Below are 25,000 nucleotides of genomic sequence, written 5' to 3' on the forward strand. Positions count from 1 at the left end.
GGAGGATTACACTTCGTACGCACACTTTACGATCAATTACTGAGGAGTTACTAATGTTTGGTAACCCTTTATATTTCCCCCTCATGTTGTTGGGTTGGTGTTTCCCCTAATGTTGCTCAAGTGCGTTCATGTACAGTCACCATCAATATAACAGGGAACAGCAAATTTCTTCTTTCTTTAACATTTGCAACTCATCTGCGTGTGTCAAAACCTGTAGGAACTTGATACATAACGATGAGTTTTCCTGCATAACTTTTAGTGTAATTGAAAACTTGTGCGGAGGGCAGTAAGTTTAGTCCGTGTGTTTGAAAAAAAAATGTTTAGTCGTTTCCTTTCACACCTATGACGACCGTACACCACTGCGCGACCGTTAAAGGGAACGCTTATAAAAGGAACGAGGCGAGTGCTCCACTTGGCGCGCGTGCGCAACTCATCGAGGCTGACGCTGTTTTTCCGTCATGTGCAGTTGCAGCGCCCCCTAATTTACACTTGTGCGAGATCGCACGTCATCATTCGCAGCGCACCACATTGTACACCTTCAGAGCGTAATTTCGGCACTCCTAATAAACCGATGAAATGCACAGCCTTCGACAAGTGTTTCGAAGTCAGGGCACGACTGACAAGATCTGTCGCCTACTCCTGCATAGCGTTCTTACAGCAACGTTTAGTAGGGTGCCTCGATGCGATCTCTCTCCTTCGCTTTGTTGGGGAGGAGGAAGAGGAGGAGGAGCGCATTGAGGCACCCAAGCCTTTCGGCGTTCGGAACCTCAGCAAGCTCGGTAACGCGGTTCCCCGTCTTCCCTGAAGCTTAAGGAAAACGAAAGCGCGACTGTACTAAAAAAATAATGTTACCGCCCTTTGGGACGTGCCTTGTCCCCAAACAATGATAACATGTCTCGCTTGCGTTTCCTCGCTACCTTCCTGCGAAGAATGCTACGTCACGTTGATAACGCGCATCGCGTTCCTGTCCTGGAAGTGTACCTGTCGCACTGCGTTATTATTATGATTTGATATGAAAACACACATGCAATGCACAGAGGGAAATAGGGAAGGAGCAAGCTGGCAACTGCCACAGAGAGAGGCGCAAAGCCCGCCTACCCTTTGGGAAAGAGACGAAAGTACGCGTTAAAGAAAGGAAAAAATACTCGCAATAAAAACAACGAATACTATTTCGGGATATGATAAGCCTTAAAGTGTACAGACTTTTCTTAGAGTGTAGGGGACAAGTATACGCACTTCGACGATAATTACATAACGTGAACTACGACTTAGGAGATCTTGATAACGACTGTAAGGGGACACGCTGCTCAGTTATCAGCCACATAGAAGAAAGGCAGCGCAAATGGCTACTCGCACAAAGTGCTGCTTACCTCTTCTAGCTTTTCTTGGTCTTGAGTTTGCCTCTGCAAAAAAGAAAACATAGGAACAACGTGGCATTGTATATTTCAAGATAGTAACTTCTACAAATGGTGACGTCTTTCTGTGCGACTTTAGGGAAAGCCGCGAGGAAAGAAAGCTTTTGCACATGTATCAAATTGCCATGTAATACAGATTAGCTTGACGCCAACCAACAGGTTGTTTTGACGCCTAACACGGCGGTAAAGCCAGGCTTTCAGCAATCGATCTTATGACGGATTAGCCGCATTCCTTCTCCTCTAAGCTAAAGAATGCCACAAACAACGACAAAGAAAGTTAACCCGTAATTTTTTTGTTTCACTGTCTTGAGGAAAACGTAAACAAAGGAAAACAACTTGCATGCCTGGAAGTCGAGCTTCGTTCCTTTGACAGGTACTTAATCAACAAGTTCTTTAGACGGAAGGCGTCGATCCTAAGCGTACGGACGGTAGAAATCACTACACAAACCTAAGAGCCCTTTTATTTGCAAAAAGCTTCGTGGGCGAGGTAATATTCGAGAGATATTTACTACGCGTAATTTGACAGCACCATCGACAACGAACGGATGGTGAAGCGAATGGAATGGGTGTCGCCAAGTTCCTTGCAGTATCTCCGGTTTTGAATTCGCACGTTTTTCTTTCTCTATAAATATGTATGTTGCGTCCAGACAAGCGCGTACATACTAGCGTATAGACGCCTACTAGCAATAATTTAAGCTGCACCGCCACATAATGTTGTCGCCATCTACAAAGCGAGACTAGCGGAGATGTGTACAAACACCGGCTTTATATAGACACAAAGCGATCCCGTTCCCCCCCCCCTTCTTCCCGCCCCCCCAAGAGAACCTAACAGCTCGAGCAATACGATGGTGCAAGTTTTTCTTTGTCGCAACGTAGAAACTGTGGTCAAAGCGGTCACAAAGCAATCAAACTATATATATCCATCGTTTGCGTTCAAATTTGAGACAAACATAAAATGTTGTAGCAGTAATTGGCTGTTTATTAAGCTAGATAAAATAAATAAAAGAAAATGAAGGGGGATTAATTTCTGCTGGCCTCACTGTAAGCGTCAAGTGCAGTCGGCGGACAGCTGAACGGCAGTCAGCAATGGCGGAGATGGGCGTAGAGGAATAAAAAAAAAAAAAAGTACAGGGAGAAATGATAACAGAGAGGATACAGTGAGGAAGGAAACTATACCCACGAGAACAGAAATCTTTATACTAAAGTTCACTACGAATTACTTTTTTACGGCTTCAATAAAAACGTTTTTTTTTTCTGCTGCTGCTGCTTCTGCTGCAACAACTTTATTTTCTAATTACGCTCTTAAAGTTCTCATCAGTAACAAGTTTCCTTCGGTTTCATTTTTGTACATTTACTGATGCGTGGTGACCCGTACACAGCGAAAATGAGATCGCCCATAGCTCGTTTCTGCCTTGTTGCAAGAGGAACCTACATGGCTGCAACGTGTGCAGACGGAAGGATACACGGATAGTCCGTTCAGGCACTACTGATTGCTTTACAATGCACCGGCGACCATCTACATCATAGCGGGTCGCCTACAATAAACACAATAAAATAAATAAATAAACAAATCAATACAGAATAAGACGACAGCAGAATATCGCAGCATATCGGCGTTCCCATAGTGCATTGACCTTATCAGTCGCTTGCACGTGAGGTTTTACCGATGCACATCGTGCGGTTTCTGTGACCCATTTCTCTTGGGCCCATCTGTTACCGCCGTCTTTATCTAGCTTTTTACGAGCCTTTTTACTTTATCAGCATTTCTCAGCCTTTATCATCATCTCTGCCTATATCATCATTTCTCTGCCTTTATATTATCAGCCTTTCTTCAGGCGAAGATGGGACCTAGAAGCACTTGTACTAATCAGTCTCTATGCCTTTGTGTTTTATTCTTTCAGATCTTACACTTATCGATTATTCTTTATGCATAAGCATATTTCGAGCTTCGCAAGACATCGAAAGCAGAAGGTATTAGGACATAAAATAAATTTTCAATTGCTCTGCTGATGACAGCGCCGAATAATTTTGAAAATCATAAAAAAGCAGGGCGGGGCAACTTGTGTTAGAGTTGGTTGGTTAAGACAGCTAGTGGATGGGACACACCTGAGAACTAAGGAAGCAACGGCGACTGTTTTACAGGACAGTACAAGTAAATGTCCCATCTTTAAGTGTTGTACAACTTCCCGTTAGACCGTGCTTACTTCGATGGAGTCCAACTGCATGAACTGTATATACGCACCTCTGCAGGCTACAAAAGCTTTCTTATAACGCAGACAAAATACGAGACAAACTCCCGCAACAACTCGCTGTAGGTTTTGCGTTTGTTCATAAAGTGTACGAAGGAAATCCGTTGTCGCCGCCGCGACGCGAATTTCTGACTGTGTAATGCTGGTGTCACAACCTGGGATTACCAGTCAGTACTTTGCCTTAACGCGTCTTGGTCGGCCCAATTGATCCAATAGACCAAGTTGTGTATTAGTCGTTTTCCTTACCATAAGTAAAGCATATTATACAGGCGCATATCAGTGCATATAGATATAGCACTGCATATATAGCAGCAATATTAGCAGCAGTATATATGCGCATCGCAGCTATTTTTAACAAGGTGTGGGCCCCACTCATGCGTCGCGCTCCTTAAAGCTATTCAAAAGCGGCGCCAAACATACCCAAACAAACACGCTGGTAACACTATCCAATTTATGCTCGACGAACTATACAGCGCGACAGCACAAAGTTATAACGCATATCGTATATAAATCTGCACGTGGCGTTTTATGCGCCTTTCATACGCTTCTTTCTATTTTAAAACGTTTTCTTTGTGCCTTAGCGCAGAAACGTTGCAGTCAGCATACACTAACCAATGATTTTCTTTAACAGCTCAACCTGCCGCATACTTGTTTACGAAAAAAAAAAAAAGTTCGTGTGCCTTTCTTTGAATTTTGCGAGGCTCAAGCCGACTATAGATCTCTCCGCACTTTTCTTTTAATAAAATCTCGCTGGAAAATTACCTTCATTCAGCGGGTCGTTTTCCAGCGTCATATTCTAAATTAAGGCTTTTCATATATGCTTCCGCCTGCTGGCGTTTGGGTTTCGACGGAACTCTTTAGTACGTGACACCCACGCTTTTTCGGAACGTCATCTCCTGCAGGCTATTTTCCGCGATATAAGGAGAAATGTATTCAAGTTACAGTAGCACACGAAAGTGACATTACAAGCCAGAACTGGAACTAAGGAGCGAGGGGGAACTAAGGAGACGAGGAAGTTTTAAAATAATGTGATAATATACTAGGTGGAGATCACTGAACATAAAATAAGACCCTATAAATGTTCGTACGTTTCTGCGCCTAACGTTCAAGTCCTTCCTTACCGAGCCCGAGGAAATCAATGAAATATGTCGACAGTTCTACAACACTTTGTTAAACAATGCCATCGAAACTCTTCCACAGGCAACCACGTGCACCGTATGAAATGGAGACTGCACTTGAACTTTTGATAAGATATGACACTAGCACAACAAGCCCTCGGATCGCCTCAACACAACAGTTGTCAAGAAAAACAACCTCGCAGACCGCAGAAGCAGTCCCCGCCACGACGTGACCGCAGCCGGATGCGCCATGATCGGTTCTGGCTCTGGGTTCCACAAAGACAAACAAAAACACGTCGATCGACTGGCACATACGGCGAAGTCAAAGCGGTCTTGAACATATGCATTGCAGCTTGATGGAGCACTTTCCTCCTGACTCGCAAACAACGGCGAGGCCACACTTCGAGAAACTTTCTCGCGCCCGCCCCTCGAAAATCTGTATCACAAGCGTGCTAACCAAACTCGGTATGAGCACTCGACTTGGAGAAACACGCACTGGTAGATCGCCTGCTTAGGCAACGGGTGCGAGAAACCCAAGTTTAAAACACAAGAAACAAGTTTAAAACGGAACACATGCCGGGCAAAAGAGGCTAGCTATCCGTTGTAGGAGAGCTGTGGAAAGGAAACAGTGAGAAAATATGTGAACTTCTATCCTCACGATCGCCACAAAAAGGGCCCACCTCCCGAGTAGGGAAGGCTGTGAAACGTCTGCAACTAATGGACATACAGCCACGCGCTCGGCGTTACATGGACATACAAAGCGATGTCATACCGATCGTCGGCGGCCTGCCTGACTTGCCTGGTCTCCCGTGGTGAAGTGGCACCCCAATGGACTGCTGTCTCACAGAGAAGTGGTTCTTGAGGGAAAAGGGAAAGGTTGACGCTGTCTTCTGCAGCCCTTGCGAGAGCACGGCTTAGCGCCAACCCCGAAAAGACCCAGACCCCCCCCCCCCCCTTTTCTTTTCTTTTCCAGCATCCAATGGACACGCGGACTCGTAGGACACGCAGGCCTCTCCACCGATCGCCGACTCCTGACCAATCAGGCAAGCCGACGCGATCCAGTAGGGGCGAGAGTTTAAGCGACCAGACATGGCCTCGAATGCACCCCGAGGGAAATAGAACTAACCGTGACTGAGTGATAGCAGAGCCGAGCGAGAACCGACCGCGACGCGGACACGTCCCCATCTGTTTCGGGGTACCTTCAAGGTCGGCCGCGTGCCGAAGAATCCTCTGACGGCGCGCACCCTTAAGAGAAAGTGACTGTCAGGTATGACGACGGCGGCGGCCGGGCGAGAAGCTCATGCCCGAGGCGCCGTTGCGACCACTTCCGCCGGCGCGACCACCCCCGTGCAAAGGGTCCCGTCGCCAGCACCGCACGTTTCCGTGGTTGCACGTCTCGGACACCACTCTCTGCGCGACTCTCCCCCCGCACCAAAGAAAGACCCAAGCAGACACAAAAACAAAGACGCCCGAGGCATACTTTCTTGGCGACAATATGGGGATACCCATTTTCAGATTTGCGAAGCAACAGCATTCTCGCTTTATCATGGGCATCGCTATAACTATTATTCATGCCACCCCCAAATATGCGCAATACGTCTTTTCGCGTGGTCTAACGTACAGGAGTCGGAAACCAGGGGCAAGGCGCGCGCGCGCACACACGCACACACACACTATATATATATATATATATATATATATTGTACATTAAAGATTCTTTTTACTGCGAACCCTTTCAGTAAACCTCGTAAATTCTTTTCGTTCGTGCGTTTCGAGGTACTTTGACATTTCACATAAACATTCGCCAAAACTCTCTGCGCCATTATTCATGCTTTACTTCCACTGAAAACACCAATGACGGGGCTTCAGGAGGAGGAAGACGAAGAAAGGAAAGGTAGGGAGGACCACCAGACGCACGTCCGGTTTGCTACCCTATACAGGGGAAGAGGTTTAAGGGAAGAAAGGAAAGGGAGGGAAGAAGGTACTATCGGTGTGAATACGTGCGGATGTGCCGCGGTATACGTTGCGACTAATACGCCATGAACTAAAGCATTCAAACAAAAAAGCACTGGAATTGCCGCGCACTTCCGGTGGTAAGGAAATAGTTAACTAGCGTTCATTCGAATACCGCATTTCCTTGGGCAAACCTCAAGGCCACTTGCAAATAAACACAACGAGCAGCTCTGCCACTGCAAGCGCTTATTATAGCCACTAGCACCGTTTGTCATAAGAAAAAAGAAAGACGCCTAAACCTACGTATTTGCCACGGTTGTCAATAAGCGTTGATCCTACAGCTCCGCCTGGCGGTGGCATTGGGCGCTCAATTTTCCATGCTCGCCGATCTTGAAAATGCTACTCTCTAATTAATAACGCACGGTGATCAACCTCAAAACGCCAGCCGTCCCCCAGAGTTGGGTAGCCAACCAGATAAATTTCTGGTTAACATTCCTGCCTTCCTCTATATATTTCTATATATATTTCCTGCTCCTCCTCCCAAAACCTTTTGGTTTTATTGGGAAAAGAAAAATGTACAGAAAGAAAAATTCGGGCATAACGGCGAGTACAGCCGTAAACGGTAAGCGCTGGAAATACTCGCATGCGGAACATTTCCTGGCGTCGATATATCACTAGGCGCGCAACTTTTCTCACTCCCGCATTACTTTCTATGACACCTTCCATACACGTTAGTGATCCGTGTAATAGCACGTGGACTCGTTCACGTAGCATTCATCGGCAACGTAAACATAAAGCAAAACAAAAAATGCTCGGGAGCAGACGTAACGCCACACAGCAGAACCGCTCACTCGCTTTCTAAATGCGCGGTCGAGAACGCGCGATATTACGGCGAGCTTTTAGCGTCGTCGTTCAGAAAGTCGGTGAGAAGCTCTGCTGTATTGCTTTTTTCGTATCGCTATGCTATACGATGCTTTTCTTCCTGTTTACCCATCCATAGAAAGTAAGGGTTTGCAAGGTTTCGGCATCGGCTGGCTGCACGCGGAATGAAGAGCGTCCGTGCATACAAAGAAGCGGAGGCGAGGGAGCGGAAATACTACGCGTGAAATGGACCGTGAAAAAAGCCCGTATAGCGTGGCCGTACGTATCAACTCCCTGTCGGTGTGAAAGAGGGATTGCGCAGAACGGATAACGAAGAGAGAGCGAGGGGGTGACATAGCAGAAGCAGGCGTTTGCGGCCACACAGAACACACGCGGAGCGAGCCTCCGCCCCGAATGTAAATGATCCGTTGGCGTGATGCCGGCAGGCTGATAAGGGTGCGTATGTGCGTGCGAATGTACAGCAGTTCCAGAATCCTGCGAAAGTTGCGCAGTCATTTGCGAGACAAACGTTACGGTATAGCGCGCACGCTGGTAAAGACCGCGTGAACTACAAGAGCGAAATGCACGGAACCTAAAGTCCCTGGATGCACGTATATGTGGCCTACATATACGTATGCCAGCGGGTGGTGATACGAATTTCTCTCTTTTTGAGCGTTCGGAGCTCATTTTTCGTTAAATTCGAATTCGTTCGAGGCCCCTATATTATGGTGGTAGGGCTTTTCCTTACCTTCTGTACGGTGCGGGCGGCACTCCTTCGTGTGACGTCACGAAACGCAAAGTAAATTCCTTCTGCGTGCGGTTGCTCCAGCGCGACACCCCTGTAAAGCCTTTATCACGCACCTATTTTCGTTATACCCACCGATGCGAAAAGCAGAAGGCCTCACTGTCCGGACCGTGCAGCACTTATAATGTCTCGCACTACGGTCACCAGGGGGGAAGTTTGGCGCTGCACTCATTCAGCCACCGTCGGAATCGTGGATAGCATGTGTGCAACTCGTCTACGATTCAGAAGGGATTTCACGAGTATAAGCGCACTGCATCTTGTTTTCTCTCGTGCTTCATTTGTGTCACGCGCAAGCGTCATAGATTCAGCAATTAGGAGCTTCACGTTCGGAAATAATTCGCTCTATTGCGTAATTCCTGCGCACAAATAAATCCCCGACACTTTCGAGCATTCGCGTCACTAAATCTAAATGATGTTTGGTGCGTAACACTCGTTATAAAGAGATTACATCTCGCAAGGTAGGCCGTATGGATGGCGCGCGCAGACGCTATAGGTCCTCCCTCTAAGTATATCTGGCAAGAAATTTTATCAATACCAAAAGAAACTCAACACTCTCGCTGTTGTTGGGCGTAAATCGGGATCCTGCTACGCGCGCTTCGACCTTCCTACGAGTGGGAACCGCGATGCGTTCGGTTCCCACACGTCGACGTCGCGCACGGATTCCCCACCTTGAACTTGCGCCAAAGTGGTCATCGACAGCAGCTCGCGCTGATCCGCTCGGAGTCCGCGGCCGAATCTTTCGCGTTAGATTTTCATTATTCGATCTCCAGCGCGAAGCGCGCGCACTGTTTGACGCCTTAAACGAAGATTCATTTCTCAGCGGCTATCGTTGAAAGCGATTCCGCCGTATTTTCGGCGTGTGACGCAGCGTCTGGCGAGCTCATTCTTGCACTCAGCGACCGGCCAGGTGACGAACGTGCGCTTAAATGTTTCTCACAGGGCTAGCTACTTCAGTTACTGTGTATATGCCGTGGTACACGTTTAGTCAACAACAAAAAAAAGCACTCCGGTAATCGATCGCGCGAAGTAAAACGGACGCGCGTCAAAGCCGTGCAACGCAACGGCGAAAATACGTCGCAACTATACGCTCCATGTGGCTACCGCGTTACATAATGTTGTGAAAACACGGTTAATCGTACGTTCTCGCGTTGCAAGTGGGTCACTGAAAGATGTAATAAAAGAAGCAACATCTGCAGATATTTCTTGCGTAGAAGAAAAAAAAAGTTAGAAGAAAACGTTGAGTCATGCTTACTGTTATCTAAACGCCGCTGTTTGAGTGGGCATTGCGAGTACAAAGCCTTAAGAACGCCTTTTTTTGTTCTGTACCCTAATGGCCTAGCGGGCATTACGTGGGGTAGTGGGTGAAGGCACCCATTTTAATAGATTCGGCAAAAACACATGCGCACGAAACACATTACTCAGTATTCAACGAAACGCCAAAACAGTTGGCGCTTGCTCTGGAATACTGGACTCGGATGCAAAAGCAGTGAATGCCATGACATTGCAAGATATAGAATAAAATTTACGTGCATACGATGACAACTACGCCAATAGGGCGGCATACAATTATCGGACATATTACGAAGAAATTGGAAGGCTATATACCTTCTCCTAGAAAGTTTTGAAGTGATTGAAAAAGAAGAAAACAAAGGAACAAATGAATGATCCGGCAACGCTTTTTGTCATCGTTGGTTTAAGCACCGTTCAAAAACGCACTCACCTCGGCTTTGCTGACGGGCGCCGCATTGTTGCGGCGTGCCTGGGACGGCTCCCCGCGGGGCAGCTCGCAGCGTTGATCGTCGAGCCGGCTGTTCTGCAACTTGTTGAGCAGATCGAACAGGTCGCTGGACTGCGAACGCATAGAACGCACGGCTTGCAGAGCGGCAGCGCGGAACCTGGACGACGACGATGACGCCCTCTTGGGCATCTCGCCGAGCGCCTCTGCGGGCTCTCCTTTTTTCTTTTCGTTATCACCAGGAACTAATGTGCGCGCGCCGCGGTTATTGCGGAGAAGGCCGCGAACAAACTTCTAGCGGAAATGGGTGCCGCAGCTGCCTGCGATCTCAAGAGAGAGAGAGAGAGAGAGAGCGATCCCGAGAGGGGTCCACGTTCGGCAACTATATATCGCGACTCTACCACTCTCGCGCGCGGCGAAAGTGGTCGGTTTGTGCGTGGAACCTCCGGCCTCGGTCGAGCGCGCCCTCCGCAATCTTTGCCAGTTTCCTGTGCGGCGACTGGAGACGATCGGCTCGAGCGTCGAGGTCTCAATCGAGCCCGCCCGCTGTGCGCGCCTGTCTGCTTTAAAATTCCGACGTGTCCAGAAGTCGTCTTCCGGTCGCGACCTGCCACTCATTTACCGCAGAATTTCCGCGCGCCCCTTATAGGTCTGCTGCACTGCAGTAATGCCGGACAGCTGCGCGTGCGTTTTCCGCGGGGTGTTCGACTCGACATCTTCGCGGACGCAGAACTGACCTTGACCCAACTGAACGCACTTCATCTGGCTCCGCAGCGTCGGACGCTGTGCGACGTGGAAACGAGCGCTCCGCAGCTAGCCATACCCGGTGGCGATCCCTACAAGTCTCAGTTCACGGTCGCTCGAGCGAAAGGAGATCGCACATATTGGGGCCTCCGTCTGGAAGTCGTCTACTCTCAGGACACCGCGCACACGCACACACACGAAATGTAGTAAAGGCCTCGAGGAGGTCCTCGTCTTATTCTGCACAGCACAGTCCTGCAGGCAAAGCATCCAGTCACGAAGGAAGCATGGAGATCGAAGGTTCACGGTCAAACACCAAAAGCAGACGAATTCCTTCTGTCCATCGAAGGCTCCCTACAGGCACGAACGAAACCGTTGTCCACGCAGACGAACGTTTCCTCGGATCTCGGAGCGCGTGTACCGACGCGCGCGCCGCACACAAACACGCACGGGGCGAACGTCTGGTTACCCAACTGCTGCGAGAGCAGCGATTCCCAGAGCGACTAACTCCTCCGGCTTCGGTGTCACTGTGCTACCATTTCGTGATGCGAGCACGGCGCGACAGGAAACCGCCAGCGTTGCAGCTGCGCACGTAGCAACGGCAGGCAGCCGCTGCGGCCTCCGTTGTATTGCACGCCCTCAGAAATCGCATACACACGCTGTACGCCGTACTACAAGCTATAGATAGATAGACGTTTATCAGCTTTCCGGGACCACGAATGTGCGAGGCAGATACTCAGGAAAACGGCTAGGCTTAATCGGCGTTCGCGTTATCACAATGGCAAAAAAAAAAAAAAAAAGTTTTCTAGAAACCAAATCCTCGAGACTGCTGCCACTGCAGCAGCGCGGCCTTTCCCTTCAATAGCGGCGGCACACTTGGACGACGAGCACAAACCCTCGAACGCACGCGAATATAGGCTGACACGCTCGGTGTGACACCTGCTTGTTTTTCTGGCGGAAAAAGAACACCTCTGCTAAGTCCTCTCCCCCCCCCCCGCCCCCTCTCTCTGCTTTATTATTATTATTTTTTTTTGTAGTTTGATTTCTTCCCGCGCGCTTTCGATCGCCGCGGCCTCTCTATGTATTCCATCACGTCGCCTATTGAAAATTTTTCACAAACTGTGAGCGGTGACAGGTTGCCACGGCTGCCGCCGGCGACGGACAGACGTATCACGCGTCTTCCGGACACCTTTACACAGAGGCGAAAGAACGACGACGGCTTTGACGTCATACGGGACCTGCCTCGCGCCACGTCGCCCTCCTCAATGCCAAATAAAAAATAAGGAAAAGAGTGAGAGACGACACACGACGAAAGTAATATTAATAACGCGTTCCAAGAAAGCGATATGCAAATGCCCTGTCGACTTGAGAAAAAGAAAGGAAAAAGCTATGTAGCTGAATATATCTATATGTTATGACGGCCACCGTATATCTACGACACCGACCTTCGGCACAATGACCCTCCATGTGATCATATATAGAGGGACAGGATATTTTTTTTTAAATTTCATTTTCTTTTTTCGTATAGGGCACTCTGCGACTGTCTGGAAAAAGTAAAGATCTTCCACGTGTGCATGAATGACAGCTCTTCCAAGTGTGCGCACAAACTGGGAGCTTCGGATTTGTTGCAAGATTTAAAAAAAAAGAACACGAAAAAAGTAACGTAAACGTCAAGACAGCAGAGTGTCTTGAAATTTGGCGCTGAAGAATTAAAAACCTTCATTGTTGCGAGATATTCTACGATATAACATTGCAGTGATAAGTATTACGCCCCTTGCTCTCTTTTGAAGTCGGCTGAAATTGCTCTAAAATTGACGTCACAGAGACGAGTAGACGACAACCTAGCACCTCTTTTGTACCAGATCTCACATAGTTTCTTTCTTGTTTATTGTTTGTTTGCCCCAAAGGAGGCTGTCTAAAGCTATTCTGGCACTTAAAGGGACACTATGGTATAGTAAAGTAGTTTGGACTAATAAAGCATTCTTTCAAAACTCTATTTTTATTTTACTCGCGGAAAGAGATTAATGCCTACTTCGCAACATGAAAGCAAAACTTCCCTTTTTTGAATTTTGTACCAAAGCCACAGCGCCGGTACTGAAGGATGACGTCACAGGTTTCAGTCTTTTCCTCGCGCTTGTGGGGCGTTGGCACCGGAAATACTCTCGACACTTGCTGGGTTGCTTCTTTGGTTCTTTCATAGTGTAAAGTAATACTTCTTTACCAATAAACAGCCAGATTCGAGCAGCCACCGTCGCTATTCATGACGTCACAGCGAGCTTAAATCAATCTCAGACACGCGATTTACTAACGCAGCTTACCTTAATATTCTTCTGTAACGTTGCTTTAAATGGACGCTAAGAGAGGAAAAATAGACTAAGCGAATTTGTATTGTTATATATTACGCTTCCGGTATTAGAAACAGGCACCGCAGGAGACACACTGCACGATTCGGCGTCCGATCCGACGTGGTGCGGCGCTGCATATTACGGCGTACAGCAGGTGCAGCATACGACGATTCGGGGCACATACGACGTGCTCCGCGCCGGCAGATCCAGCACCCCAGCTTTTACGCTCGGGATACCTCACATCCTAGTCGGGAAGTACAATATAAACAACTCTGCGCAACGCTGCGTCGCTTTACTTACGCGAACGTCTGCGCCTGCACGAGCGACAAAAAAAAAAAAAAAAAAAAAGGAAGAAACACTTCGCAACCACGCGCTGTCCACTGCAACGGATCCGCTTACACTTCGCAACATAACCAACAAACTGTTCGGAAACGTACCGCGGTGTCGCGGTGCGAAAACTATTCGCGCCGAATGTCCAGTATACGCCCACGCAGCGCCGTGACCTCACGTTGCCTCTTTCGGCGGCGACAAGCACCGCGCTGGGAAACGCGTTTGACGTCCTTGCGCCTCAGGCTGGATGCAGCATTGTCCTCGAGCGTCAAATTTCGCGCCGAGAACGCGAATCGCCGGCTGCTGCCGACCTCTAACGTATACACCGCATGGAAAGGTCGATGACAATGCATCTCGTGAGGTTCGAAACCACGCGCCAGGAGTCAGTGCACATGAGCGTGTTGCACGCGTATAGTGTGAAGCTGCGGAGGTAAAGGTAGTGTGACTGAGCAAACGTCGTTCTTACCACCTGACGAAAGTGTTGCTGGGGGAAGAGGCTCTCAATATGATAATTTAGGAGACTGAACTCCAGGGATATAGCTGGTTATCCGACATAATAAACGAGTTTTGCACCAAAACCTCACACACTTCTGTGTATGGGTGTGGTTTTGGTGCGTGGCTGTCTCTTGCGCGTGTGGTTCTAGCGCAAAACTCGTTTATTACAGCTGATAATTTACTTTCTTTATAGCTTTCATGCGCTCACGTTGCAAGTCCTAACAGTATAGGGAGCAGCAGGTGCACCTTTTTACCTTTCTGTTTAGCGCAATGTCTTACACATCACGAGCTGTCAACATCACAGCTTACTAAGACGGGTTTGTTGGGTCACTTGTTTTTCCGCCAAGTATGAACTCTGCAAAAGTGCGAGGTCGACACACTGTCTGCTGGGGAAAAAGCTGGACTATAACGCAGAGTAGCACAGTTTGTCGCAACTAGCGCGGCTGCTCCCTTCTGTCTCTCGGTATTACGGCATGAACGTGTACCGTGTGGTACGTCTCTACTACATTAAATAGCTCTGTTACTGTGGATCAGACTCTCTCGGGGAAGACACTTTTTCTTTATCTCTTCAAGCTGTAACTCAGCGATATATATGCATCGTTGCTGTCAAGGTCTTGCCACGCGAAGGGGCGGGGACGTCGCATTGACAGCTCTCTCTCGCTCTCTATTAACACATATATTTTGGTTTTTAAGCAAGGCACAACGCCGTTATTATCAGGCAATAAAGAATCAGTAACTGCCCAGACCTATAGCAAAACTTTAAAAAGGTCCTGAACCACGCTTCGGACTCGGTGAAAAAAGAACACAGTCCGCGGATGGCATAAGCTATACTGTGAACATCTCAGCCACATTTTTGCTGTCGTCTGCTGCGCGTGAAGCTCGCCAACGGAGCACGAAGCCACTTTTTTCTGAAAACACTCTCTTTTCAACATAGGCCTGCTCGTCACTCTTTCCTGGAAGTTTTATTTCGTAATATAGCGGATTCCCATACGCGGCTGCCATTGGCCAATAGCTGACATCAATCGAGAAGAGCGTTTGAATCAGTGCGCTTCTCCCTATAGCTGTTACTGTGTGTATCTATTGACGCAGTTTGATAAATAGGCCGAAGTAAGCCAAAGCCTGCTTTCGAATTCCGATAGAATTGCGTGCTTCCGGAAGAAGTTGACGATCGTATCCGCTCACGCTCGGATAAATGGATAAATCCATTGGGGCTTATCTTGTCTCACAAAAATAATCGGCATCTGCCTTGCGTGCCTTTTCTTTCTTGAAAACTCGGCGCTCGCTATACTTTCTTATCGAGACCTCTCTGTCACTCTGATAACGCGCCAGCCGTTCGTTACTTGGAAGTACCGGGCTCGCAGCGTTAAAGAAAGGAAATGCGGGCAAGACAGATGACGATTATCGTTCACTCTTAAAACAGTTGCAGCCTTTGGGGTGTATATTTGTCCCACAACAATAATCGCCACCTGCCCTGCTTGCGTTTCCTTTCTTGAAAATGCTGCGCTCGCTACTTTCCTGTCCAGAATGCTACGTCACGCTAATAACGCGCGTGCCGTTCATGACTGGAAATGCGGGCAAGACAGATGGCAGTTATCGTTGTGGGACAAGATACGCCTCAAAGGGTGTTAACGTTTTTAAAAGTGTTGTGTGGCAAATATAGACGCCGAAGGGTGCAACTGATTTAAGAGTGTAGTTCTAGCAGGGACTTGCCTATAGGCCATGCCTGGTTATTCTAGCCGCCAACAGATGACGCCACAAGCGGACGTGCTTCCCTTGCTGCCACTTGCTGGCGCTCTAAGCAGCCTTCGCATAGTGTTCCTGTATATGCTCCCGCAGGGAGCAGAGTTGCGCATAGTTCCGCCGCCGTGATCCAGCTCTGCAGCGAAGCCACTCCTCGCGCGCGCAGGAGCCAAATGCCGCGCGGTGTTCCGCCTTTTTCTCTGGTGGTCGCGAGCTACAAGCGCCAATTGTTCGCAGGCGCTTAGCAAAGGGCACTTGTTAATACAGGCTACGCTCGAACGAGTCATTCGTGCAGTCGGAGGGGGTGGGCTTCCAAACAACCGAAACTTTGTATGTACCTATGTAAACACGCATATACAAACACACACACGGACGTACAAATATGGGGTGGGACCGCCTTCGATTCCCCAAAATAATATACTCCCGTGGCTCGAACAGCTCCAAAGTTCGCTCGCAAACGCGCAGTACGTTGCCAAAAACAGCGGTGCAATGATTTTCAGCATGCTTATGAAGTTGTCTTATCATGGCCAGAAAGCAAGAAATGTTTTAAAGAGTGTTTAAAACTTCACACACGTAAGGTGGACACTTAGCGCATTTTGGCTGCCGAAACCAGCCAATTAATGACCGTCGCCAAGAGAGCTATCGTGCCTGCAGTTATGTCAGTGACCGTTAACAGAGCGCCATTTATCACTAACCATCGTTCACAACAGCTGCACGTTTTCGATACATGCGGTGCAGACACAGATTTAAGCGCATTTCAAATGTTGACATGTGCACATTTTAAGCAAAGCTTACTTTTATTTACTATTACTATTTAGTAGTACTTACTATTTAGTAGTGCTTACTATTTAGTAGCAGCAAATCTGCAAATAAAGAAAGATTCAAGATGCAAGAGCTTCTAGCTGCTCCTCTGAACGCACGATCGACGGTCCACTGATTGCAATGGCGATGGTACTGACGGAAACGACGAGTTCGCATGAGTCGGCGATGCGCCGGTAAAGTTGGCTTCGCAGCGCCGCGGATCATTTGACGTCATTTTTCGCGCTCGGCCAATAGCGGTGCGAGCGGCGCCGGAAAAGGTATGCGCAACTCTGCTCCCTGCGGGAGCACATACAGGAACACTACCTTCGCAGGGCACAGGCGACGCACTTGGGTATTCCCTTTCATTAAGGACCACGGCGTACGATTCACACGCATGTTGCTGCCCCATAGCAACCGTGACTTCCCGGTCTACAGACACCAAAATCTTGCACTAAAAAGGTCTGTTCACTAAAAAAAATCTCACATGCTTAGGAAACTTTCCCCGTCGGCCCAAAATGTCTCCCAGTGAAATTCATAAGAAACTACAACAAGGTATAGCATAACCATGAGACCTCGTGTTAGTATCCCTCTCTCCTTCGTTGGAAGCGAGCCAACTTACCTTAGCGACATCTTCTTCGACCGATCTCCTCCGAAAGCAGTCATCTTCTAAAGGTCGAGCCATTGTGTCTGCAAGGGAATAGGCCCGTGTTCACGCACTTGAATTAATGTAAAACGCATACGTAATGTATATACGTTATTTCACTGTAAGGGCCGTACCTAAAAAGTATCTCGATTGTCTGTAGACTTCTCGCAGGCTAATCTTTTTTATTGACAAATTTAAACATACAATTTTTTTAGAAGGCAGGAGCGCGAGCCGAAGGTTATCGAGGTCCTGGAAAAGATCGAGATGAAATGCCCGAGAACATGGCGCCTCCGCACGGGAGCACCGCCAGAAAGACCTTGAATTACACTAGGCCGCTCCACTAAAGCACCTCGTGCATGTTAGCAACTGGGCAGGCACTGTAAAAAAAAAGACCCAGACTCGAGAACATTTTCATTTCCTGAATTCAATCACCGTTAAAGTCAGTCTGAGACTGTACAGTAAGTATGCACACTATGGTCTCCCTCCTGAACATGAGATCTCCTCGACTCCTTAATAGGACACTATTATATTTGAGAATATTATTGATATTAGCAAAATATTAGAAACGTTAAATCATTTTGTATCGATAAACCGTTGTTTCAGATTTTTTTCGTCGATTTCGTGGTAAGAACTTGAAGAGAAAATAAAGTCCTGACCCCCTTCTTTTTTAATGTTGCGCTAGAGTGTCAGTGCTGCTACGTCACTGACTTAGGGGATTTCGAAGTATTACTTTGCATTTCGGTGGTTTCGGCTCAGTAATCCGCAAATTTACTAAAACTTGACAAGTTCTGTCATTGGCTTTTTTTTTTCCATAATAGAATGCAGCCAATATTTTAGCGATAAATAATTAGCTAGGCCCGAGCAGACGCTGTAAAGATCTGTGACGTCACAGCGAGCTTGTACGATAACTTCAAGGCGGCGACGCCACCGGTTATTCGTTTCTGCGTCTTCTCTGACTTACCGAACCTCATGTCTGGCTATAAGAGTGGATTCCTTGGTATTGTACCCAGAAGTCACCGCGATGACGCGTCTTCACGACCGGCTGCTTTCGGAGCAGACGGTTCCTAGAACACCGACCTATTTATAGTCGTCAAACCACAAGTCGGTCAAGGCACTCTAATTTTCTTTGCGATCGGATGGCCTATTAGAGAGACTATACTTCTGACGGACGTCCCTAAACTAAGATCCGATGATTTTCTGGCATTTTGTTTAGAGGAGTGCACTTGAAAAGAAGGCTTATACAGACAAGCTGCACCTTTGGACACAGACAGGCGTATGCGCAAGCAAAAATTCGAAGAAGAAAACAACATAGAAAAACAAGCAAGAAGAACAGATTGCAATGCTGACCCTTCTATTTCCCTTCGCTGTTCGCCGCTTGAACCTGGACGACCATCTTTCCAATGCAACCTTTGGAAACTTCACCGTGTCCGGCACATCCGCGAAAGTTCACGCCATCACAGCAAGCCTTCGTTCTTGCATGCATTGAACGCGACGGAGGCGTTGCCGCATCTTCTTGACGTCACGCTCTCGAGCGTGTCGACTATAACTGCGCACAGTGTTAGGCTGCTGAGCACGAGGTCGCGGGATCGAATCCCGGCCATGGCGGCCACATTTCGATGGGGGCGAAATGCGAAAACACCCGTGTACTTAGATTTAGGTGCACGTTAAAGAACCCCAGGTGGTCGAAATTTCCGGAGTCCTCCACTACGGCGTGCCTCATAATCAGAAAGTGGTTTTGGCACGTAAAACCCCATAATTTTTTTATAACTGCGCACAACCGTTGCGCACGCAATCGAATCGCGCTGCTTTCGCGAGCGAAGGCTGTGTCTGTATAACGACACGTGCACGGAATGAGCGCACCACGCGGGCGGGCGTTATCTTCTGGCGTTATCGTCGCGTAACGCCTACTCCGCGCATGCGCCGTGAGTCACCCGCGTTCTGTGATCAAGGGACATCTGTCTCGGGCAACCCGTACAGTTCGACGACCCTGCCTGATCGAGTCAAAGTTAAATTGAACTGCGGGGTTTAACGTCCCGAAACTGCATAGTTTCGGTTATGAGGGACGCCGGTACACAGGGTGTCCCACGTGACTTGAGCGAAAGATTGAAGATATGCAAATGACGCGCAGGTGGACAGAATCAAGGTGTTGCCAGATTATCTTTTCATTCTACCTAAATAGATAATTAGTCTTAATTAATTCGTCACCTCCGAGCGTGAAAGAAACCCGCGAATACACGCAAAGTGCCTCGAGCGGCCAGTCGCGCGGCAACTTTGCGTGCACTTGCGGGCTTCTTTTCCGCTCGGAAAAACACTGTTATGTAGCCCGTATTGAGCAACAGAAAGCTGTATCGGGAGTTTTTCATGTCGCTCTACAATTTTTTTATTGACCCTTTTCATATAATTGTAATATTTGATAAGGTGACAAATTATGACTAATTATCTCACAAGGGAGAACGAAAAAAAACAGTCTGAGTATATCCATGCGACGGCAAACAACATTACCTTGGTTCTGTCCAGCTACGTGGCATTCGCATATATTTAATGCTTGGCTGAAGTTACGTGGGACACCCTGTATAGTGGAGGGCTCCGGTTTAATTTTGACCACTTGGCATGGGTTCCTTTACGTGCACTCAATGCACTGTGCAAGCATGTTTTTCGCAATCCTCCCCCATCAGATTACGGCTGCCGGTAACCAGAACCGAACCCGCGCCCTCGTGCTCAGTATACCAAGGCAGCTTCCTGATCAGTTTATTTTCTTTCTTTCTGATATCGTAAGGTAAGCAAAGGTGTGCAGTCATCCGCTATGTAGTGGCAGTTCTTTTGTGTGATCCGAAGAGGACGAGCCAAGAGTCCATAGCAACTGTCGTAAAGCTAACCATAAAGCTGAATTTCTGACTGATGTTGCGGCCGAGGTGGCGTTAGGGCAAGGAATCCACCAATCCCATCGACGAATACGTCCAGTTCTGGGAATGAAGGAAAAGGGGGTTGATTTGACATTAGTTACACGGCTACAGTTAAGGAAGCCCACTCCATGCAGGAGCTAGTTAAACGTCCGAGTTCACATCAAGACCGTCGGCCCTACTGCATGAAAAGTCTCCGCATTTAATACCGTCGTCTTCCCTAGGCGACTCAACTATGGAATCCGATGACTGTATCGCGGCCAGTCACAACCGTTAATTCGGTTGCGACACCACGCATATGATATCGCATCGTTTCGCAGCGCTCCCACCTCCGATGCGCTCCTGCATGCCGTAGCAGCACTCCTACCTGCATAAGCGCGACTGAACGAGGACGTAGAAAGAAACACATACAGAGACAGCGCTCCTCTGTGTATCTGTTTCTTTCTACGTCCTCGTTCAGTCGCGCTTATACACTCTATCATGGAATCGGACCAACTAGCCCGCCAACGTGTTTTAATTCCTACCCGCGATGGTATGGAATATGTGACAGGATAGCAAGCTGCGAATCCAACGTCGGCGCCGTTCTTCGGTAGCATTTGACGTTGGCCCTCTTCATCATCAGTTCAGGCTGTCAGTGGTGCGGTTGGGCGCCTTTTGTGGACCTGCCAGCAATCAGCGTCAACGCTGAGTTGACTTCTTGGTCGGCGCTGATGGATGGGTGGTGGTTGTCTCGTGGCAAACGTCTAATTAACGCCTCTGGACACCTTGAGACGTAACGGGTCGAGTCGGATATACTCGCTATTATGGAGGATACGTTCAGCCATAATCCCTGCGCCGATCACCTTTGATCGCGGATTGTTACACACGTCACCCCTGCAGGGCAACCGTGGCGCGTTAGCACGGCAGCTGACAGAAGTAAGCCGGTCCTCTCAAACCGTCGCCTTCCCCCAGCCTTAGTCGCGCTAAATTATACGGGTTTTTCTCGGCTTGCTCGTACGAGGGCGCGATGGCAAACGACGTGCCATTCGACACTTCCGCGGTGCACCCGGCCAAGCGGGACGTTGACGCCGTCTTTGGCGAGATGACGTGCGGGTATAAGCAGGCGAGGGACTTCGGGAATCGCGAGGGAGTGATCCTACCGTTTCGAGAGCAGTCGCTGCAGTTGTGATGGCCGAATCGGATGAGTTGTTTGTTAGCTGCGGTTATCTTTACATGCAAGGTGGTCGCAGTGGAGCGCTCTAAGATACAGAGTAGAACATACATTTCAGTCGAGGACATAAACTACTTTAAGTAGGAATGTCATAACTAAGGTCAGGACTGCGACTCGAATAAAGGCTGGAAACGTTAAGTGACATAGCACCAGCATTGTACGAAAAAAGGAAAAGAACTAAGACGACAGAGTTGTTGGCCGAGGCAAGCAGTGGTTGTCTATACTGCATGTCTAGCGTTCCCCTTCAGCCTCCTTCTTGTCATCACGGTGTGACTTCACAGTCGGATTAAATAAGCGACGCGCAGACCTCGCATCTGTTTTTCGCTTTGTGCACTCGTAGCCAGCACTTACCGTACTGGCTACTATTACCATCAAGAGAAGGGAGACCGAGAGAAGGGAAATGAAATATTTAACGTTAACACCTTTAACAGGCTACACAGAAACTCAAGGAACCCACGCATCGTCGGCCTTCTCTTTCCCTTTTTTTTTTCGCGCCCTCCAGAGCATGACGAACGAGAAGAGGGCAGACGGCGAAGCCGAGGCGACCTTTTCTCCGTCTCTTCAAACAGAACGCACGAGCAAGCAGGTCACTCACCAAAGCAAATTTCAGAGAACACACTTGACACACGCGCCTCTCCTTTCCTCAACCCTCGCCTTCACACGATCGCTGGAGCATGGCGAATAAGGGCAAAGCAGCGAGGCAACGCGACCCTCCTCTTGACATGAACAAAAAATAACTGAATTGAGCGAGAGGGGTCGGTCATCACTCGCGAGTCATAACTAACTTTTCCAAAAGGATCCTTAATGCGCGCCGCTGTCTCGCCTCGAACTCCCCACTCTTTGAATCCTCCGCTCTGCACACCCGCTGGAGCGTGGCGAATTAGAGAAAACAGAAAAAAGAAATGAAAAGAAAAGAAAAGGAGGCACGAATAAGGGGAACGAGCGACCGTCGTCTCTCTCTGCTGACCTGCCATGGAGGAGCGGGATTCATGGGCGACGGCCCTTGCAGCAGGGGGGCCTTATTCGCGTCGCCGTCCTCGCCGTCGTAGCGCAGACCTCGTCGACCCCGGCCGGCGACGGATTAGTTCCGGTCGCGCCGGTCCCGGCGCGCTCTTTTGTTTCCCGCGTCGTCTCCGAGCGTCGGCAGCACGGAGGGCGTCGTCGTCAGCGCGGCCGGCGATCGTCGAGCCGGCATGCCCCGACGACGGGTCGCGCCGTAGCCGCCGGTGCTGGCGTCGAGCTGAAGAGAGCAGCGGTGAACTGGGCCTCTCCTGTCTCCGATGCTCGGCGTGAGAAACTTGAGCACGAGCGAGCAGCGGGTGGTGTGTGTGTGTGGACACCGACGCGGTTGCCAGTTAAGTAGTGCAGTCGCGATCCCTGCTCACTAGGCTTTCTTTCTTCTTTTTCGGAGGGGTTGGTGGTCCGCAGCCAGCCGCTCGAACGCCTGCGTATACACAAAGAGAGAGAGAGAGGGATACAAAATTTGGTGAGGCGAAAAAAGAGAGGCGCTGATTCGTTTAACTTTAATCGAGAGAATCGCGACCGAGGCGTGCGCGTTTTGCGTCACTCTTCGCGCAGACAACGCCAAAGATTCTTTAGTTCTTCTTTTTTTTACGCCTGTTGAGGACGCGGCTCGACAGTCGAGTTGGTTGCTCACGAGTGACACTTTGAGAGCGCACACGGCACCGCGGTGCGGACAATTCCGACAAAGGAGGTCGTGGTGGAGACGTCGCTTTAGTGTAGACCTTGGAAAGCTAATGCGGAAGCTATTGTACCGCGTCGCTTGAAAAAAGGGCTAGGTTTTTGTCTGTGTATGCGCGCGCACTTGTTGCGGCCAGCTCTTACGACCAGCAACGACGTCCGAGTTCATCTGCGTGGCTACAGCTATACACGCGTCGCCTAGTGAAGAGTTGCGAAAGCTTCTGAACAGCCCACAGTTTGAGGGTGTCGGTGCCAAGGACACTTTGTAGAAAGAAAAAAAAAAATGGGCCAGCTGCTATTTGAAGAAATGATGGCACAATGGAGGCGCTGTCGTAAACGAAAACTCTCTGCGGTAGGGCAGTTTCAACCTTTGAAACTGCCCTGACGACGAGACTTATGCACTCTTCGGAACTATGGGCGTAAATAAACTTCCAAGTTATCGTTTGCGACGACGTTGCTATTGTGCCGCAATTTATTATATATATACATATATATATACATATATACATACACCGTTAAAACAAGAAAATTATAATTACCTAGGCGTAAAATTTTCTAATAACCTTTCCTGGAATTTACACTTTAGTAATATTTGTTGTTCTGCCTTCCGTAAACTTTGCTTCTTAAAACGCAGACTGAGAAATGCACCTGCCAGCATTAAATTATTAAGTTATTTGACTTTCATCAGACCTAAACTAGAGTACGCTTGAATTACATGGGATCCATACATTAAACAGAACATTAAAATCACCGAGAGAATTCAGAGAAAGGCTGTTCGTTTTATTTGTTCTAAGTTTAAGCGTACAGACTGCCCCACACAGCTTGGTGGCAAACGACATTCCCTCACTCCAGACACGGAGGCAGGGGCTTCGCCTGAACTTCTTACAGCAACTAATTAATCGTATATGATCCTTAGAATACTCGCTATGCGTGACCCCTTTGTCCACAAGGCGTACACGTCATGATCACACATATGCATTAACCCCTCATTTGGCCAGGATAAATACAAATTTTCTTTCTTCCCCAGAACAGTGTCTGAGTGGAACTCCCGACCCGCGATGTATCGAAACGCTCCTAGCGAAGTTCGTTACTCATATGCTCTCTGTTATGCATATTTATTTGTATTTATTGTATAGTGTATATATTTATACAGTTGCGTTTTTTTTTGCTTGCATTATTTCTGATTTGCCTTGTATGCTTGAGTGCCCTTCCTGCAAGGACCGATGTATGGTCTGCAGTATATATATATATACATATATATATATATATATATATATATATATATATATATATATATATATATATATATATATATATATAATGCCTTGCTCACCACAAAGTGAGCTTCAAGCTTCGCTTAAAGGAAACAAAAAAACAAGGAGACGAACCACTCTAGTCATTTTCTCCGGGTTATGGTCCGACAACTCAATTACGCGTAGCGTTGCTCTGCGCGTCTCGCAAAATGAAAGCCTTTTCGCAACGTCTCATCAGGCGCTAAGCGATGCAGGTTGAAGAGAGCAATTTCCGCCCACTTAATTGCGTTTGAGAAGAAGCGATTTGCGACTGCTTAAACTGGTAAAGCCCGTGCGCGACACATTCAGAGCACGCGCAATCTGCCAAAAAGAAAGAAAGAAAGAAAGGAGGAAGAGCAAAGCGCGCACTGAGACAAAAAAAAAAAAGAAAGGCTGCCGCTTGTAACGCCGACCGCGAGAACACCGTCCGACGCGGTAATCACGGCGGCGATTCGCAACCAAAGGCCCCCTGTCCGGCGCGCGTCAAGGCCTTCGTACGGGACACATCGTTCCTTCGCCCAGCAGCCCCGAGCGCACACGCGGGAAAGCAATCAAAGCAGGGCGTGTGCGCCAGGGTACCGGACAACCGCGTTTGCCCGTAACGCTCCCATTACGCGCGGAGCGCGTCCGGGTTGTCACCGGGCTTTCGCGGACACACGACCGCCG

The 25,000-nt window shown here is 48.5% G+C and overlaps 1 protein-coding gene across 2 annotated transcripts in view; it reads right to left on the reverse strand.

Moving 5' to 3' along the window:
* LOC126544595 (rap1 GTPase-activating protein 1-like) overlaps nt 1–25,000 on the reverse strand; it is a 292,574-nt gene that overhangs the window by 74,953 nt on the left and 192,621 nt on the right. For both annotated transcript variants that reach the window (XM_055061716.2, XM_050192017.3), the window contains 4 exons: nt 22,309–22,785; nt 17,208–17,275; nt 10,122–10,250; nt 1,371–1,403 (listed from right to left, as the gene is read on the reverse strand). In XM_055061716.2, the coding sequence (XP_054917691.1) occupies nt 1,371–1,403; nt 10,122–10,250; nt 17,208–17,275; nt 22,309–22,315 (237 nt within the window). In that variant the 5' untranslated portion in view covers nt 22,316–22,785. The remainder of the gene's footprint in view (nt 1–1,370; nt 1,404–10,121; nt 10,251–17,207; nt 17,276–22,308; nt 22,786–25,000) is intronic.

Source organism: Dermacentor andersoni, chromosome 3, assembly GCF_023375885.2.
Source record: "Dermacentor andersoni chromosome 3, qqDerAnde1_hic_scaffold, whole genome shotgun sequence".
In the NCBI taxonomy this organism is placed as follows: Eukaryota; Metazoa; Arthropoda; class Arachnida; order Ixodida; family Ixodidae; genus Dermacentor; species Dermacentor andersoni.